We start from the raw sequence: 20,850 nt of genomic DNA on the forward strand, positions 1-20,850 counted from the left end.
ACTTTTTCAGATACCTAGTGTTTGATGTTTTAAAAGTTTAAATAGTTGTTATTGAAATGTTAGTATACACTTCTCAAGTTCTTAATGGCTGAGTTTTTTAAGTATCATGAATGAATACGAGAAAATTAATAGATAATATTTGTTCGTGCAATGTGTTTATACAGCATGTACCTAGCTAATGTAATATTTGTATTTTGTGATCGATTGACCAAGGAAGCATTAGCCCTTGCTTAACGTAGATTTTTATTTAATGTATGTTTGTTATTATAAGATTATAAGTTTAGAAATGTTTACTTGAAATGCTAATATACTATGCTATTTTTTAAAAGCAGTCCCGAGTATACTTTCTAAAGATACATAAAAGAAAAAAATGTATATTCAGTACAAACAGTGCAGCTAAAATAGTAAGAGTATTGAGATCAATGGATTGATTAAGAGTTAAGAAAACATTAGCACTTGCTTAATATATATAAGACTATTAGAAACGTAAGTCATGTAATTATTGTCGACAGACTAAGTTGAAAGAAATTTAGTGTTCCTGCTTGCAAGCTGTTTGTATAAGTACTTTGAAGGTCATTTAAATAAAAATGAAATTTTTCACCCAAAATTTTTCTTACAAATATATTGTATTATCTGCTAATTATATATTCTGTATTGTGGCATGATAAACGCTTAAATAGCACCTTCAAATCCTAATTTTTCCGGGGCAGGATTCCCGGAACCCCCCCCCCCCCCCCCCCCCCACCCTTTTGGTGGACGGGTGAATAATGAAATGTGCCGCCACCCCCCCCCCCCGAACAGAAATCCTAGCTACCTAGCTACGCTACTGTCTGTAAAGGTCTACAAAATGAATAGACATTGGCTGTACCAATAACAAAAAAAAATATGTAAGCAATCTCGTGTAAATGGACAACTCAAAACTCATCCCATTATATTCAAGCTGCAGGCCTGTAGTTTTGTCAATTTACATCAAACATGTATTACGGGAGGGTCTCAAGAGCTTCAGACACATAAAACACATTTAAATGACCAACGTTAATATCCAAGTTGATCCAAGAAGTAATAAACCTATCAAACTTCATCCGTACAAAGATAACAGAACTGCAAAAATGTAAAACCAAAAATAAAATCCTAGTGCTTTTACATATTTCACTATGTTAGACAATATGTGCTTAAATTTTTTTTCATTTAGATTTAACCGCTTGTTAGCAGCCAAGTCATTGACTACGATAACACACTACACGTAACAACAATGTTGGGGAAGGAATCTCCACGGCCTATTGTGAGGGACCATCCCGTAATTGCTTGGAGTCACTTTGGAAAACCATGGGAACTAAAATCAGAATGACTGGACCGGGATTCAAACCTGGATCCTCTGGATCTCGACCCAATGTACTTAAATATTAAATAATAGCAGTTTGCACTGTCTGGGGATCAACACCAACATTTGTAATAGAAAATGTTTTATAGGTCAAATAAGGCACAAAATAAAAGCTACATAATAATGTATTTCTTTTAGAAGTGTGCACACAAGTTTTAAATTATATACACATTAATGTGGATTCTGGATAATGTAAAACACAATGATTAAATTTACACAATTAGGAATCTGATGTTAATTTATTCCCAGCCAACTACATTCAATACTGTTTAAAAATATAACAAAAAAAATTACTTTCTTCTTGATTTACCTTCCAAAGAAAAAATAATATTACAATGACATTTGTAATTATCACCTGATAATCACTCTTTTGCAAAATTATTTAAAACAGTAAAAATGACTTGCAATAGAAATATACCTAACTTGAGATTAATACAACAAAACACAGTTACTAGGAGAGTTAACTTTCCGGGGAATAAATGTTCCTTTAAATGTTTGTGGCAACAACCTGCTCAATTTAAAATTGTTCCAAAAGACATTTAACAATACTTTCTTAAATATTATTACTAAATAATTGTTGAAAGTTGCAATGAGCATAAAACATGTTTCAAACTTGTAGGATAAAAGGAGGTGTAACCCAACACTGTTAAGTGAATCAAACAGTGCGCTGTAGAAAGGCAATGAACTACACTCTCACTGCTGACTTACTCAGATAGAAATGTTTCACAAAATATATGTACAGTAAAAATATTGAATTACTAACAACAATTTTTTTATAAAAGTATTTATTTTACTGTTTTACTGGAAGAAGCAAGCAACATCTAAATATACAAATATGGTTTTAAAAATTATCAACCTCAATTTAAAATGCCACCAGAAAAAAGAATCAATTTGGGTACCAAAAATGACAAATAATTATAGCAGTTAAACAACGAATGCTGTTGCATAATATTTAATAATAAATACTATGTAATACTCTCAGAACCATACAAATATTTTTTTAATACTCTGACCAGTCATAACTGAGTAATTTTTAATACCCAAATGGTAGCTTAATATAAACAACATACAAAATGTATTATTTTTTGCATGAAAAAAGGCTTTGTGACATTTCTAGATGATCACATGGCATGAATGCCATGAATGTGTACAGAGATCTAATAAATGCATGTGTCTAATAGATGGATTTATGTAACTAAAGTAAAGATGACCTTCACACTGAAAATCCACTACTAGTACCGTAACAAAAAATATTTGGCTTGACACAAGCTTCATACACCATATTTTTCTCACTATCACCATACTCATAAATTAAATTCATAAATTAAATTTAGTTATTTGTAAATTAAGCTAAAGAACACAACATGCAGCACAAGTGTATTAATAATTCAATAAATAAACTATCAAAATAAGACATATCATACGTAACAAAAGATAGAATAATGCATAAAAAACCTGATTAACGCTTAGCTATTTGGATAGAAAAAGACACAATACGGATTACTCCGTGACTAGAAAATAGACCACTAACTGGTCAATCAATAGCAGCTACTCACGGTGGTGGAATGTGAAGTATTCTTTTTTATCATTTCTTTCCACCTTGTGAACAACAAAAAGTACTTTGTTCATTAACGATGGAATAAAATCAGAACTACTACCTGTTGCTGAAACATACATAAGCTTAGCTAAAAGTAAATATACCTCAATACAATACCTTTGATCATAAATAAAAAAATTCACGACTTAATCACATAACTTAATGTTTTATAAATACACTCTGCATCAAGAAGTTTAGCAAACAAAAATTGCCTATACACACATATAATTTATTGAAACTAATACTGTATTTACTTAATACCTGCAATTTTTTTTCCTTGGAAAATAAATTTTAAAATATTGATGCGATTTCCTTAATTGAAGTTAAGTCTTAATAAAGTTTAGAGTAAGCTTTGTGGTAAGTCTTGCAGTGAAGTTTTCTGCAGCATTTAACTGCTTTTTTCAACAGAAAATGTTCTGTTGCAGAACTTTACCTTTAAATAATGACTGTAGCCTTCTGATGGCAAGTGATTGTTCAAAACACAAACTGCAGTCAGTATCGCACTGTGTTATACCCTAATGCTGGATCACGCTGTGCACACTGTACCTTTCTTACACTCACATCCCACCTTCGCTCTCCAAACCAAGGGATGCTTCAAGTGTATTGTAGTTAGTGAAAATAAGTTCACAAATATTCTTAATTGCTTTTACAGTGAAAAACAAAAGGTTGAAAAAATTGAAAAAAACAGGTGCTGCAAGTAGAAAGACTAGGATACAGTAAGAGATGCACTCACTGTCCCATTCTCATGGAATAACCTTCAAAATGTGGCACTTGGGTCTTAAATGTGGTGGATAGAGCCGTGGAAAACAGCATATTTTGATGCAACATCGTTCTTTGATTTTGGCAGTAATGAAGAATGAATACATCTCACCAAGGAGGAAGGAAATGAAACAATGGTAATGACTTCCCATCAGAACCTAGAGACGTCGGGACAGCGGGGTAAGCACGGGCAGTTTGTTGGACTGTGTTGGGGGCAGAAAATGCATTTTGCACAGCAAAACAGGGTACATAAAGTTAACTTTGTCCTGCTCAGAGAAATATTTTGAATTTCAGTCATAGTTAGCTATTTTGTATTTTGTTTTTGGAAAGCTAGACATTTGTGTGAATAAAAAATACAACCTAAACAGTTATAAAGTATGTTACATAGATAGATAACGTTACTGGAAACTTTGATTCCTCAAAAAACAAAAGTTTCTGCCTCCACACTTCCGTTAACTTTCAGACGATGCCTAACTGCAGTTTCTGCAACATTACATTACATTACAGAACTTAGGCTTCCTTAAGACTTACAAATTTGTGAACCGAAAAATAACGACATGATACAGCATTAATTTCAACAATAATCAAGTCCAAACTGATCTTCTCACTATCTGCTGAACAGATACAATAAATACTGCAAAATATTACTGATAATAGTGTCCAAGATCATCATCTCCATTCCCAAATATGAATTAACTCTTTTGAAGGCAACAGGTTAAATAAACAAAGAACAACAAATGTAAAACCAAAATGTTTATACGTATATATGACATAATAATGAAAACCTCCTGCGTGTGAAAATTCACCTTTTACAGTGAGAGCTACGAAAAAACTTGCTTGAAAAATACCTCAATAAATAGGCTTCTATAAATATAATAAGTTTTACAATAGTATTAGCATACAGAAATTGCAGTAACAATTTATTTTTACCAAGCAACAATAATAATAAGAAGTCTGGGAAGTATTAAATGGTAGACATGAAGCCATCAACGCTGCACAATGCCTGAAAAAGTAACTTGCAAAACCCAACATGTGGCAAGTTGAATGATGACCTTAATGACTTTTCATACAGCCAAGTCCTACACAAATATGTAGTATATGTAAGCTCTCTTGATTCTCATATGTCTTATTCATTCTCAAAAAGTTCCATCGCTATTGGTGGATTATGTTTAACAACTTTATTAACCCTCATTTCTAGAGAGTTAATATTTGGTCTAAGTTCTAATTCTCCTATGATCAGTATTGCTGCAAAAAAACATTATAAATAATTAGTTAACCAGGCAAAAGCACTGCTACTGATTTAACTTTTAAACTTAAAATACTTTTCACATGTTTAATGGGCTTCTTATAAAAGCATTGTACACACATCACACACACTTAATTATAAGCACCCATTTACAGTGTATAATCACAAATTGGACTATAACCTGCTCAAAAAAATGCTAGCAATATTTTTTTACTCAGATGAAATAATTTACAGCTTACCTTAAGATGTGGTTTCCAATTGGCACAGGGATGTACACAAAATAAAACTTGTGTAGTGTTTTTTTCGATAATTGTGTAAAGTTTACACATTTTACCATCAAATTACTGATGCATTAAAACACCCATCATTACCTTTTTTTTACCATAGGGCATACAACTCTATATTTCTTAAAATAATTTACCCCCTATTTAGTTTGATAACACTTTCCACTGACTTAAAGGTTTAAGTTGAGTAAAACTATCAATACTGCATTTTTACAAGATTTGTAATATAATATTTGCAAAGGTTTTGCCAAAATGCTGAATATCTTACACTATACTATGCCCACTGGAAACCTAAAGTAAACCATGCAACTTCCTTTTCCTTGACTCATTTCAAGAAAGGAATCATCTAAATTGTTCTTATGAAAAGTTTGTAACCTCTAGTTAAAGCTAATCCTTGTGTGTCATAGTGGATAAGAGACGCATTATGGAAAGTAGATAACAGTTCAGCACCTATAACAAATATTTCCAAGTTTGAAATTTTCAAATAAAAAGCAATCGAAGGTGATGTACTACAGCAGCTTCATGTGGTTTTCATTTTCAAACATAGGGCACCATGCGAGCTACGCGAAAAATCATGTCCAGCATCACAAACCACATCTTGCGTGCTGTCTGAGAATGTACCATCAGTACACGCCACACCAAAAGCACTGCTAACAGCCTGGAAAGTCGATAGAGCCACAGAAGCCTGAAAAAGCACCAATGAACACCAAGATAAGTGACTGTGACATAGTCTTAAGTGGCATGTAAGTTCACAAAAATAAGAAAGTAACATATAAATGTAATAGAATGCTAACAACTAGTGCTACCATCTTCAATAATACTAATGATATTATAGTTCAATGATTTGTGAAAAATTGCTCTTCAAATATCACTTCTGAAAACTATAGATAACTAACATTTTAAAACTAGTACATTCACATTCAACATATAATTAAGGATATCACTCTAATCAACCCCAGGTTGGGATTCACATCTCGTGGACAGGGAGACCATGAGAGTTGGCACCACGCCAACACTCAATTCAGGGATAATGGTGAAGGAATCAGCCATGGGTAGTAGGGAACCATACAAGCTTTTGCCTGGCGTAACTATAGAAAACCATGGTAAACCTATGCCACGATAGCCAGACTGGGATTCAAACCAGAGTCATCTGGAACACAACCTCGTTTCATAACACAGTTAGATACAAATGCTACATGTCACTGCCATACATTTTTCCCATGAGTCGTAAGTCTAATAATTGTGTAAATATTGTACGATGTTAGAACTGCTACTGTCACAAAAATAAGCAAGTATAAAAGTTAATAAAAACGGTCCCAAATCATTTTACTTAACCACACATTATTTATATGAGCAAATAAAACTGAAAAGATGTAATTATTAAAAAGTATAATTTTCTACTATCGACAATAGGATACATTAGCATTATTAAACTTTTTAAATTATAATCTATGTAGCAACTATCAGCTTTCATAAAGATAAAAAGTAATCTGTGAGAAAATATTTTTAATGCATTTTTTAACTAAAACTAAAATATAACATTTTAATAAATAAAAGATTTATTTTTATTAAAAAAAAAAATACTATTTAAAATTTTACTTGAAATGCCTCACATCAATATGGTGATATCATTTAGCCCTAAAGTGCTCCACTCCACAAGTCTCATTCAGTAGCCACAACAAGAACATAAAAAAAAACTAATCACCTAAACTGAAATCCTAAGTATTGTGCATTGAAGTGTATGTAGACAAAAAATATTGCAAAACCCTTTAAAACTATTTGTTCTCAGACATAAATAGTGAGTATCTTTGGCACCTTTCACACAGCATTTTCCTGTCACCAAGTTGCACCATGAAAATGGTTCACTTGTGGCTAGCTATTGCCAGCATGCATTTACCACTGTCTACAACAAGTGGCCATGCCCTTTTCAGACTCAAATTTAGTCAAATACACACACGCCAGCCACTTTTCACGTGAAGTCTTTCCACTGGCCACAGCACTTGCCTTTTCACACAGGCCACTGATTGGCCTGGCGACAGTCCTTCCCGGCCCTTATTCCTGCTTTCCGCTGAGATATGCGCTTGTGTTAACAGGCTGCTATGTGTCCATCAGTCTTTACAGGGAATTGATAATGTGTTCCCACAGTTCAAGATTGTATATTTTTATTCACATAACATTATCGTTATTGTATTCAATTACTGTTTCTAACAACTAACAGTTCACTCTTGGCTCATCAGTCATTGTTACTGTGTTTTAAATATACTCTCTGTGGGTTCACAACACATTGAAAATATATTAATTATTAATTTATATTTTACACTATAATATTTACTCACATATGACTCTCTAGTGAAACAAAAACCAAAAAATGTGTTTTTTATACAGAGGTTAAAATTAAACTACTATACTGTAATATAAATACATAATTTGATTAAGTTTAGTAGAAAATATGTATTTTTTTAATTTGGATCTCTATTTGCAACAATTGTTTCCATGAATGCTAACTTTACCTAATAGGTTATACAAAATTAATAATTACAACTACCCTGGATGAAAAATTAAGACTTTTTAACATTAATGAAATATTTTTAATTGCCATTAAGAGCGTTCATCAGAGCAGCAAGTTCTCAGCTCGCGCCTGGCATCTGCATTTGGGTGTGTGTGTGTGACCGCGAAGAGAGCAAAAGGAGGAGACAAAAACGTGTCAGTTATCGCTCTCGTATGGTCTTCTCCACACCATTCACGAGGTGTTATCTTTCTTCCCCCCACCACGCGGGGCCCTTGTCAAGATAAACCCTTCCCAATACCACGGACGCACAATAACCGACGCGAGCCACAGCCACAGTGCTACGTATACGTATATATGTACACTCCAGCGATTCACTCATCCTATTTAGTCTTGTTTCATATTAATATATTATAATCACAAAAGTAAAAATGGTGTTATAATACATACCGCACTTTAACTTGAATACATTTTGAAATACATAGTTGTAATGCGAAACTAGGGACTATGATATAAAATGTTCCAAATTAGATAAAAATTTATATAAGTGCAAATATTAATTTTTGACGTGACGTCTAATAAATCGATGAACGCTGGCTGCACGCACGAAAAAGGATGACTCATTGCCCCGTTACGCTCATTGTCCCGTTAAGCTCATTCTCCCGTTACGCTCATTGTACGCTTGCGCCGCATCTATCTCTCTTTCCACTCGATTGGCCTATGAATGTACTATCTTTGAAAGATTTGTGCAATGGGAGTGCATGACTTGATGTAAGTTTTTGGACATACGCCATTGCTATGCTCATGTATGTCTGTAGAAGAAAACTACAAAAAACCCAAAAGACAAAAACAAAAACACAAATTAAGCAAAAAATTGTTGTTGTCAATAGGATATAAACAGCACATAAAATTCCATAACAGGAATATGGTCAACAAACAAAGGAAAGACAAAGAAAAATGGACTAACCTCACAAATTATGAAAGCACAAAAATATTGAACCCAAAAAAATTCAGCACAACAGCTGAAACTAGACGGAAACACGACAAAAAGAAAAGACGAAACAAACACAATAGTTTTCCAAAACAGAAACAAGCGACGTTTCGGGAACTGCTACCTGCTCCCGTCCTCAGGCAGAGACGCACATGGTACGAAAACACATTTTTGTGCTGTCATCATTTGTGGGTGTTTTTTCGTTATGTTAGTCTAGTTAGTTCTTTGTTTTTCTTTGTTAGTTGACCATATTTCTGTTATGGAATATTATGTGGTGTTTATATCCTATTGACAACAGCAATTTTTGACGTGACAACGTCTAATAAATCGATGAACGCCGGCTGCACGCACGGAAAAAAAAAAATTGGTTGTCTGAAAAGTCGGTTAACGGACGATAGTTTAACGTGACGTCATAAAAAATGATGAAATGATTGCATACTTTTATGAATAAAATTGAATCATTTTTATTTTAATATTAAAAGAATAAATACTTGAAATTATACTAGTAATCAGATTTTTAAAATGCAAGAATAATTAATCTTTATTGCCGAAATTGTTGTTGTAATAAGCAATGTCAACCACATTAACTTTTCACTTCACTTTATAAACAGTCGACGAAACAGTTCACTTGTAGATGACTTGTAATTAATTTTAAAAACTGGGGTTTAGCTATAAAGTTTAAATATAATTATGAACAAGTTTTCATATAAATAAACTGTAATCAAATATCTATCATCAATTATATGAATCACCATAATTTAGTCAATTGTAACATAACCTATTATCACTGCACTTTATGAACGAGTTTTCATATAAATAAACTGTAATCAAATATCACGTGTAGATGTTAGTTGTGTGCTGCCGCTGTCTTTCTTCTCCTCGGACGCATAGGCCAATCGAGTGGAAGAGAGATAGATGCGGCGCAAGCGTACAATGAGCGTAACGGGACACTTTTTCGTGCGTGCAGCCAGCGTTCATCGATTTATTAGACGTTGTCACGTTAAAAATTAAAAGAAAAATTCATAATTTGTACGAGTTAGATGTTATGCCTACGAACAGATTTATGCTTTAATTTTGTTTGCTAACCCTTGTTTTTCAACCCCTTGGAGTTGTGGTTGGTCGTATAAAAAATTATTTCAGACGAAAGATGTACATAATAATGTATGGTTTCACGATAAAACAGAACGGATTTAACAGTGTACGTGGTATATTAATTGTGATTTTTTTTATCCTACCCCTTTATTTTTTCAACCCCCTGCAACAATGGTTCTTCTTATCAAACATTGTTTCAGACAAAAGTTTTGGATAATAATTATAAGATTTACGAACATTTCAAAGGAGTTGAAACATAAAAATGGTAAAGAGTAAAATTTCAACTGAAAAATATGATTTCTTATTTTTCATCTAAAGAAATTAGCTACGCAACATTGGCCCAACATATAATATAGGCCTGTACAAATTACGAAAATCTTGGCACACTAATTGTAACCAAAAAAGTTAAAAAGATTCCCCTTGCGATTTTTATTATTATTTCTGTATTTAGTGACGTCATTTTTTTTCGTGTACATTCATCCCTCTAAAATTTAATGCCGGTCGGGCCACATTTTTATAGTGTATGTATTCTAATCCTACACGGAAGCGCTGTGATCAGGCCAGCACCTCGCCTCCCACCAAGGCGATTCGTGTTCGATTCCCGGTGGAATCAAATCTGGGTTTTTCGTAAGTGTGAAACGTGGCGGACGTTGCCGTGGGTCCGTAGGAGTTTTCAGGGTGCTCTCGTTGCTCTTACCCATTCAGTTTGTTTAGGCTCTATTCTCATTAACTACCCCGATGTCGTCCATATGTTAAGCTATATTTCGATAATGCATTCATCCAACCCGACACATTGCTAATATTTGTAACCAATTGCCTACTGATAAGCGAGGTCAATAGCTACTGTCAAAGAGGCATTTTTAAACGAAACTGTCAGCAGCTCCTCTTGTGTGTCACGGCTTTATAGAACAAAGATCAAAAATTAATATTTACATTTTAATAATAACGGTGAATTTACATGGACTTTTCTTACTAGCATTAGTTCATGAGTAAACAGAAATAAATTTACGTACTAGAGATAGTTGTATTTGTTTCGTCCCCCCCCCCCCTTAAAAAAATCCTTTGTATCATCTTTTCGTTCGTAATATGATTGAAAACTGTTTATTTCAATTCATATGGTAAAGATAACTTTGCAGAATACCTATACAACGGAGTAAATGTTTTGTGTTTTTTAACTACATTAATAAATTAATGAAACCTTGCATAGTTTAAATAATTATAGTACAATAATCAATATGCAGCAAATATGTGAAACACTGTATCTCTGTGCGAGCAAATGTATCCAATATTGTTAATTATTTAATTATTTCTTCTTAGTTACGTTGTGCCTCTTCTAACAGGCTTTAATTACAAACGGTTTGAAAGGTTTATTTTATCAGTTGGTACGAAATTCCTGAGATGCAATAAAAATTAACTTCCTACGGCACTATCATAATTATCAGTATCCATTTAAAATTGGCAAACATTATTTAACGTCTTTTATTTATAATCTTGATATTAAAAAAAAATTGTGAATGGTTTCTTATTTAAATAGGGTTGGATCGTCTTCGAGTTTTATCAGGCTATTTTTCACTCGCCCCTCTCTCTTAAATCGTTATACTTATAGCCTTTTATTCTATTTTTTATTTAAAGGCTCATAAAAATAACATTTTATATTTACAACCAAGCCTCTCATACTGAAAGTCGGTCTGCAACCTCTACGCTGTGACAATTTGAATCAGTCCCTGCAGAAAGGGCCTCAGTCACTAATAATCGAAAATGAGTTAACTCAATATTCATGGTTTCGCATATTGATTACATCTTTTTATAATAAAAAGAACTCAAAGAAGTGATTAGAAAGTAGTATAATAGTACATTGACTGAGTTCTTTTTACTGTAAAAAGAGTAAAATATATATATTAAACCACTAATAAAGAGTTAACTCATTTTCAATGATTTCATGACTGATGCTAACGAATCGTAGAGCCGAACTGGAATCTTTACTGATTAAGATGGGAATTATTTACGAGGGTGGTAATACTTCCTCGTAATCTGAGCTTACGCAGCAACGCCGCGGCGCGCCAGGTCGGGAAGCAATCTTTCTTCGTCTCCTCTTTGACGCTTCTTCGCATTCCAAGATAGGAACCGCGAGTATCTCTTGTTCCATTCTCACACAGACACGGCAGTCCGGCGCGCCCAGCAGTATGCTATAAACGCGTGCAGTGCCTTCGGTTTAGCAAGATTACTCGAAATTTGTCGCGGTGACTATGGGGGACAAAGCGACAAAGTTTCTGGCGAGGAACTATAATTTCTGCCTATTAAAAGAGAATAGAGATTTGTCTATATTTCTTGGCTACAACGCCGTTTGAAAATGGCTAAAAATGGCAATTACAGTATGCTTTTAAAGCAACTTTCAATTGATATTTTCAAAATGTTTTGCATTTAAAATGTTTACCAACATTTAAGTTCTTTTAATGCGTCAACAGAAATGCTAAACGTGTAAAAGTATAGTAGTAATCTTCCGAATCCTGGATGACTGTATTAGAAAGTTTAACTCCATCTGATGCACGCTCTTAAGGCACAGACTGCTGACTTGGTATTTTTGCTGTTTTTGACTATATTTTTTATTGTTTATTCATGTTCATGTATTTCCTTATAATTTTGAACATAACTGCCTGTGAAAATTAATTTTTTATTATTAACTAACTTCTCATTTATTATTAGCATTTAAAATTTTACATGGTGCACAAACTGTCAAAGTTTCAGTAGGTTAACTGTTTTTGTAAAATTGCTAATAATTTTTCTATACAAAAAAAAACAATATTTTATGACATAATTTTTACTAGTAATATTTTCATTTGATTTATTACTTAAGTGCATGCCATTTGTAGCATCTATTAGTAAACTACATTTAATTAGGCATAAAGCAAATTTGTACATGTTATAAAATTAAACTGTAAAAAAAGTAATTTATCAATGACACACATATTTTATGATTATTAGAAGTTATGTGTAATTTTTTTTAGGTACAAACTTGAAAAGATACATCTACACTTTTAAGTATAACTTGAGTTATCTTTATGTTGCTATTTTCAAATGTATCTTGCTAGATTTTGTTAATCTGTATAGAAGTTTAATTTTTTATGCAAAGGACTTGAAAACATGCCTCATGCTAACTAATATGTAAAATGAGTAATCCTAACCATTTTTATGTTTAGTGGTCCAAATGGTTTGATATGGTAATGTGCTTATTTGAATAGAAATCATAGGTGAAATTAATAAAAAAATTTCTACACACTACATAAAATTAAACTTGTTTCACTAAGGATGAAACACATGATGTTTTTGCTGACCTGCAAAACCGTTGGTGGAAATATGCATAACCACCACCTTCAGAACATTCAAATTATTTACTCAAAATACAATTAATTAATTAACACTTACTTCTGCAGATGTTTCCTTGCATTTGGCAGAGAGCTTGGGTGTTCCTTGAATATGAAATGCCGGATTCCCAACACATATCCCTCAATGTATGTTGGCCAATGTATTTCACGCACATCAAATAAGAAGGTCTTCTTGTCGTCTGCACTGAGTAAAGAATTCAAATAGCGCACATTTTCATCACTGAATCTCCACTGCTGTGTAGAGAAGTACTCGAGGCATTGAGCTGCTTTCTCCAATTTCGCTTGAATACGCACCATTCTAGGAACATCAATTTACATTTAAGATAACATTATGAAGCTGAAATATACTATGTTCTCACAGTTGACAGTAATAAAAAATTATATTTTAATTAATGACAGCATAGCTAACAACAGAAATGTAATATTTTTACTTCAAAAATGTAAACACACTATTCATAGTTTAAGGCCGTTTTGGAATGGCAGACTTTGTACACAAAATAGTTATATGACCTAATTTTGTAAACAAAAATGATTATATTTCATAAATTAATATCTCTTTTCTTATATGTCTAACTGAACTCACAGAGTTTTCAAATACTAAAGGACAAATTCATCATGTAAAGTAGAAATGTGCATATTTTACTGACTTATTTTAATATATAAATTAGGTGTAGTGATCAAAACAAAAATTATCAGAAATTACATTCAGCTATGGTACTTGCCTTAAATCTTTTTTTTTTCATTTATATTTAAATAAAACTTATGAGTAGCAAAATCATATATTTTGGTAAAATGTAAAACTTTGATTAAACACAACTTGTTTAACCGTCAGTTTCTGTTATCCCTCATTGTCTAAAAAAATGTGAGCATCACCCAACAGACATCTTTAAATACTGAACATTACCATGCAGAAAGCTTGAGCCAAAAAGACAAAGCAGGAGATGACATTATTTGAAAGTAACATAGGTTTATATTAATATATATATGTATGTAGGCCTACAGTTTACATACAATACATTGCTGTACATTACTACTCTTGTATGTATTGACGTTTCTATTGATCGTTTTGCAAAATGAAATATAATATATATTAATTACTTACTTTTACCCAAGGATTTTATTTTTATTTTCGTCTCAAGCCCACAGTGAAATCACCTTAATGCACATATGTATTAAGAGATTTATGTTATCCGTCTATTTGGTTATCTGTAAGAGCCCTGGTTGAGAGCAGGGTGTCGGTTAATCAAAGTTTTACTGCAGTTTCATATGAAGCTTTTAAATTCTGTATTGAATAAAAAATGAGATTTTACTCTCATCTCTTTAAATATATATATTTTTAAATGTTAAATACCAAATGCATCTGAGAGTTGTGAGAGAGTGAAACAAGTGAATGACTAACTCATCCAAATTGAAACCTACTAATTAAAAACTTACAGACTGACCAATTAGAACATGGCCTTTAGTTTCAAGTATGTAAAATTTTACAAATATTTTAGGATTCATGCTATATAAGCTGATTAAGATTAAAAAATCTTAAACATAAGTTTACCCACTAAACTTAACTAAATCTATAAAAACTTCTAAAAACATAAATTGATGATGTGTTTTAAATTATTTCCTGCAACACAAACATTACAAAAAGTTTATTGTGATTAAATTAGTACATCCAGCCAATTATTTATACTTCTCAAAACTATTATCTTTTTGCATATCTTACAATATTCTCAGTGTTAACCAAATCTTAGAGCCAAAATTTATTTTTTGTTGTGCACTTCAATTGTGGTTAATGAAATTCAATAATTTTTAACTGCAAATGTGTACAACCAACAATAAACGTACACAATTATGATTTGCATTGATGCAAAACAAAGCACACACACATAAATAATTACTCCATGTAAGAGATTGAATATTTTCCAGAATATAGCAAACACTTTCAATGTCATTAGGCAAATTTCTAAACTGTTGGAAAGTGTGTGACAAATCATCTTCCACATATCATGGCTGTTCTTAAATATGAGGCCACCTATCGTTTACATGTACCTTTGCTAATTAAAACCTTAGCCATAAACCTAGAATCTATTCTTCAGTAAACAAGTAACTCTGTTTCCACCACAATGTCTAAAAAAACAGATCGCGTGATGAATCTTTTAAAAACTTTATATTTTTATGTGTTTAAACTGTATTAATTAATGTTAAAGTGTAGCATGAGTAAAATTTTTGTTAGTGTATATTTTTATGGCAAAAAATGCTACACAAATTAAACCACAATCGTTTTTCCAAGTATTCCTTGTTAGGAAAAGAATAAAATATTGATGTTCACAAAATAATTTTAGTATTTCTTGATCCAACAACCCATAATATATGGTATAATGTGATTATTGTTACAATAGATCATATCCAAAACATAGAAACTATAACAACTGTAGTTGGTTTACATTTGCACACATGACCTCCCTCGTAGCACATTACAACCAAAAACTAAATACTTGCACTGCGCAGTGCATCAAACTGTCTTGCACGGTGCTTATACTCGGGTAAAAGTAGGGTTTTAACTTCAAAAATGTACACAGACAATGAATATGACCATATGATCTCAATTATAATGAGTTTGAATACTGGAATACAAACTCAACGCTTATAAACCGTTATGAGTTTTGCTGGGGTTTGGGCACAAATCAGTGCCTGTTGCTCACACCATGATAGTCTTACAGCCCACACTGAAATAATAAAGGTACCCACTAGGACCGAAAATGCAATGGTAACTTCAGCAGGTGAGAGAGTGAATAACCAATGAACCCACTATAAACATGAATACTACAAGAAACACGTAATGTTTAAACGGTTCTTGATTCTTAAGACCACAAAACTAATTTCTTCCTGAAAACTGTAATTTTGTATTGAATGCAAGATATCATTTCTACATGAAGTGGTACAAAGTAAACTATTATCAGGCTAATTAGAGGAGACACAAACATCTAACTAGGTGGGCTGCAAAAGGCATTGTGCCATCAGCGAAGTTCTTGCAGAATCCTTATAGAGCCCCGAAGCCTGACTGTCACCACACCACTAGGACAAAGATAGCAGAAGCTCGCCAAATGTTATGAATATGGACAATGTGCCTAATAAAAGGGTCTTGGTTGCAATGACCATGGGTGGAGGGTTTGCCGCATAGAGCCAGCGATGCCACCAGCCATCCAAGAAGATGTGGAAGCCTAATGGTGAATCCAAGATGGAACCAAACGACAGTCAGGCAATGATTATTCCCTCAGGTGCTGCAAGAATAAGGCCTTAATTATACCAATCAGGTAGCCTATTAACAAAGGGTTTTAAGATTTAATTACTAATAAAAGTTATTTAATGTTCATGACAATTTCCTCACATTTTAGTCACTGAATGAATTCATGTAAAACATAAAATGTTAAGATACATGTTAAATATCTTTATCTCCAACAGCTATTAAATTAACTTGATGAATAAATAGTGTTTAGTTTCTTAATAAACACAGCATGCATACCTAACTATTTTATACTACTTTCCATGACAACATTTTACCAAATCACTCTAAAATCTTGGTAACATTATCTGTTGTCACCACTCAATCACTTTATTTTCTACACAATTAAAGGATAACTACAGCAAGCAAATAAGATAATCATTAAGCCTCTATAAAAATGAAAAGTACTAGCAATAACCAAACACTGGATACGATTGCATAGTCAAATTATTGATCTTAAATTTTATTGTTAAAGATTATGTCAAAGGCGTTGCACTTTACACACCTAGAAGCATAATTTTTTTTCAAGTGATAATACTCACATTGGCTTCTTTCCTAACAGCAGAGTAAACAAATCAATCACATGTGCAGGTATTGTATGCATGGCCAATGCACACACTTTATTAACAAGTGCGTTGGAGCGACACCTGCCTGCCGGGTACCACATGATGTCGCCCAGCGGGTGTCGTCGCATGTACAGGAAACTATAGTCAACAAAATTCTTCCAAGTTATGGGTTTCTGGATACCTGTGGAGCAATTGTACACAGTGATGCCAGCCGACCTGAAACAGACACACACAGGAATTAAATAACAGTATGGTTTTATGTTGCATGGTTATGCACAGAGTGTCTTAAAGCAATATGGGTTCCAAAACGCTTAAATAGTAACTCAATGCTAAGAAATTTTAAGTCATACCGAAAATTAGGCACAAATCATTGCATCTATCAGATCGACTAGACTAATAATAACTTGATTCTAGATTTATTTTCTTATATCTCCGCAAAGAGCCACTGTAAGTATAGCAAACACGCCTCACCTACTAGTTGCTGTCCTCCAAGCTGCACATATCATCAAGTTAATGACCATGTCCACTGGGACCAAATCAGCAACTTTGTCTTCGTGACACAACATTGTTCTGAAAAAACCCTTGCCCGCTGCAGCAATGATTCCTGTTGGGCCATTCCAATTGTCCACCCAGCCGGCCACTGGCTCACAAGCTGATGAAAGCACTGTAAAAAAGCAGAATAAAATGGCTGCATTTGTGTGCACAATTCATTACAGGTAACAAAGAGAAACAAATTCATGATGCTTTTGAAATGAATGTATCTAGTCCAGGCTCTACTTATGACATAAACTAAGGTATGATGGACTGTTAGCGCAGAACAAATTACGAGCCAACTGAAGAAACCATACTCAGTTTAACAGTAACTTACCACACCATTGTTTTTGACAATGAATATGTTTGTATAATATAATCATTAACTGGTGATTACAATCTGCTATTAACTTTAAAATGTGTATTGACTGCAGTATCTGATATCAAGCAATCTTCAAGTATTTTATTTTGATGTGAGGCAGGAAAATTGATGTTACTCCGCACAACAATGGCATTAATGTGTTTATCCAGCCGTAGCACTCCCACAACTGCTAAGGGGTTTGTTTACAGACGAGAGTGGTATCTGTAAATGTTTATCGACTACATATTACCTACACTACACAAAAATAATGCTGAAAATGGATGCTGCAAGCCTCACAAATGCTATTAATTGGTTAACATGTAGGGTCTAGGTCAGTGATGGCCAACTCCACTCTTTTCAAGGGCCAGATATGATTTTTTAAACTAATGCAAGGGCCACAAAATGTTAATTAAATATTAAATTTCTTATATTTTTGTTTAATGTTATGTAATTCTGCACAGTAATGAATAAATACTATGTGGAATGTGATTAAGAAACAAAAAGTAATTTTTCTAAAAATAGTATTTTTAAAATATAAAAATGAAACTTCACTGGCCGCCAACTGGCCATCACTGGTCTAGGTTATTATAAAAGAAACTTAGAAAGCATTACGCTGGTGGGATGATGGGAGAATACAGGGGTTTGTGCGACAAACAGTCCGGCTAGTGGCTAACGGCATGTGGTCAGAAGCTGCACATCAAGACAACCTCTAATTCTAAATTTTAATTATTTTGCACTTTTTTTTTAGAAAATAAAATTAAGGTCTAACATATTAGCACTCAATACTATACTATCGGATATAAATTAAGTAAGTAAACTGATGATTTCCTTGTCAGAACCCACACTATTTTTACATGTAGCAACATAGCCCTACCCCCCTCCCCTTCCTGTGCCAACAAAGATCAACATTTTCCTAATATAAAAACATTTTTGGATGTAAATTTATTTCATTCAGAGCTACTGCATATTATCTTTATTCCCAAATTCTTGAAATTATGACTATTACCTACATTATAATATCATCTAAATTCATCAACTTTTGGTTGGCTTGCCCCCATATAAGTGGTGGTTTTATATAACTTTATCTTCACTTACCTAAGCTTACCACAAAGCATATATCTTGGAACCAGGCAGGGCTCAATTTAATTATTCTCTCTGCCACAGCATCCACATTTATTTTTTTTGGGCCCCTTCTACATTCACAAGCTATATGACCAATCCTGTTACAAATGAATCTATAAAGGAATGACATTTCCCTTTAAAATATTTTCACATGGAAAACTGTCTGCATTCAGCTCTTGAAATAGCTTTTATAATGTGCTGAATAAGATCAAGGTCACACTGTGCCTAGCATACACTAGTTAGATAATTTGCCTGTTCAAGTTTTGTCATAACAGCACTATTCTAGTTATATTACCTAAAATTGATCTTTAAAACTGTTCAAGTATAGTGTTTGACACTTCTGCTCACATAACCTCCCAGCCGGCTGGGCCACAGGATATTTTTCCAGTGCCAACTGGTGTGAGTCATGAGAGATATTCCCTAACATTTCTCTTTGTATTTGTGTGCAACTGAAATAAATTAACAAATCATCATCAAGATCATTATACTCAATGCTATATTAAAACGGTTTATAAACGAGCTCACTTAACTTCGGCTTTGAGTTTCCCTTGAAAACAGATGATGTAGGTACCCTAAATAAAAGCCTGTTGCAAATAATCCTCACGATACAACTAGGTATTAATTCTGGTCCTTTACTGACAGTTTTTCAAATAACTTTATTTACCTAATATAACTCTGTATTAAAAAATTCAATGAAGCAAATCCATCAAATGAAATGCAGCTTTACGATCTTTGTAACTTTTGGGAATAAAATCACCTTGGAAAAATGGGGAAGCTAATGTGTTTAGATTATATATGATATTAATTATTAATGATATTATTTATTATATATATTAATTATATATGTATTTTTTTCATCTTTACATAACTACGCATCCAGTCTATATGAACATTGCAGAAATCACAAATACATTCTCCTTGAAAACACTTCGGTCTTAATTTCCTTACCACAAAACAAGTTATTAATTTAAATTATACCACAAGTAATAAAATTATCCTGCTATTTTTGATGAACTATTCGTAACACTACCTCTATTAATCTGCAAAAGCCGTTAATCTCCAGAATTATTATAAATAAATTCCTTGTTGGATTATTTATTGAAGACAAGCGCCCATCAAAATAAATGGCAGCGTGGTAAAATTAACGCAGTTTGAGATCAAAAAAAATAAGTGTTTGCAAAAAATTACTATCGATTTTCCTGAAACTATTGAGAATTGTATTTGAACATGCATAAACACTTTTTTTTCCTTGTTAAACTACGTGAATACAGAAAAAGGCCTGAGAATTCATGAAAAGAAGGAAATTCAACAGAATTTTGTGATATTAAATGTTTCTGAATTTTTTTGAGGTGCCTAAACATCACCAAAAGCAGTATTTTCCATTTCACTTTTGTTAACACAAGAAGAAATTCTAGAACAAAAGTTTGTGATTTCCCTGACATTTCCCAGAATTCCGTGACAATTTTAAATTCCCTGACTTTCAAAGATGCCAACCTTGTGGAGTGCCTGTCAGTAGTGAGCAACATTTGGCATAATAAAGAAGGAGGGGGGGGGGGGGGGGGGGGGGTTCCGGGGGCTCTCCCCCGGGAAAATTTTGTTTAGTAAGTGCAAAATGGTGCTATTTAAACCATTTTCCTGGTAGAAATACCAATATTATTTTAAGAAACATTTTCTGAAATAGGAGACTGGGGAGGGTTGATACCGTATTTGAACAAATAATGTCTGTTAAACAAATAAAACAATCAAAACACGGC

The 20,850-nt window shown here is 33.1% G+C and overlaps 1 protein-coding gene across 3 annotated transcripts in view; it reads right to left on the minus strand.

Moving 5' to 3' along the window:
- Window positions 1-1,495: 1,495 nt before the first annotated feature.
- Window positions 1,496-20,850, minus strand: part of LOC134529149 (putative fatty acyl-CoA reductase CG5065) — a 226,927-nt gene continuing 207,572 nt past the window's right edge. For all 3 annotated transcript variants that reach the window (XM_063362922.1, XM_063362920.1, XM_063362921.1), the window contains 4 exons: window positions 17,554-17,746; window positions 17,059-17,298; window positions 13,280-13,537; window positions 1,496-5,952 (listed from right to left, as the gene is read on the minus strand). In XM_063362922.1, the coding sequence (XP_063218992.1) occupies window positions 5,805-5,952; window positions 13,280-13,537; window positions 17,059-17,298; window positions 17,554-17,746 (839 nt within the window). In that variant the 3' untranslated portion in view covers window positions 1,496-5,804. The remainder of the gene's footprint in view (window positions 5,953-13,279; window positions 13,538-17,058; window positions 17,299-17,553; window positions 17,747-20,850) is intronic.

The sequence above is a fragment of the Bacillus rossius genome, chromosome 2, assembly GCF_032445375.1.
Source record: "Bacillus rossius redtenbacheri isolate Brsri chromosome 2, Brsri_v3, whole genome shotgun sequence".
NCBI lineage: Eukaryota > Metazoa > Arthropoda > Insecta > Phasmatodea > Bacillidae > Bacillus > Bacillus rossius.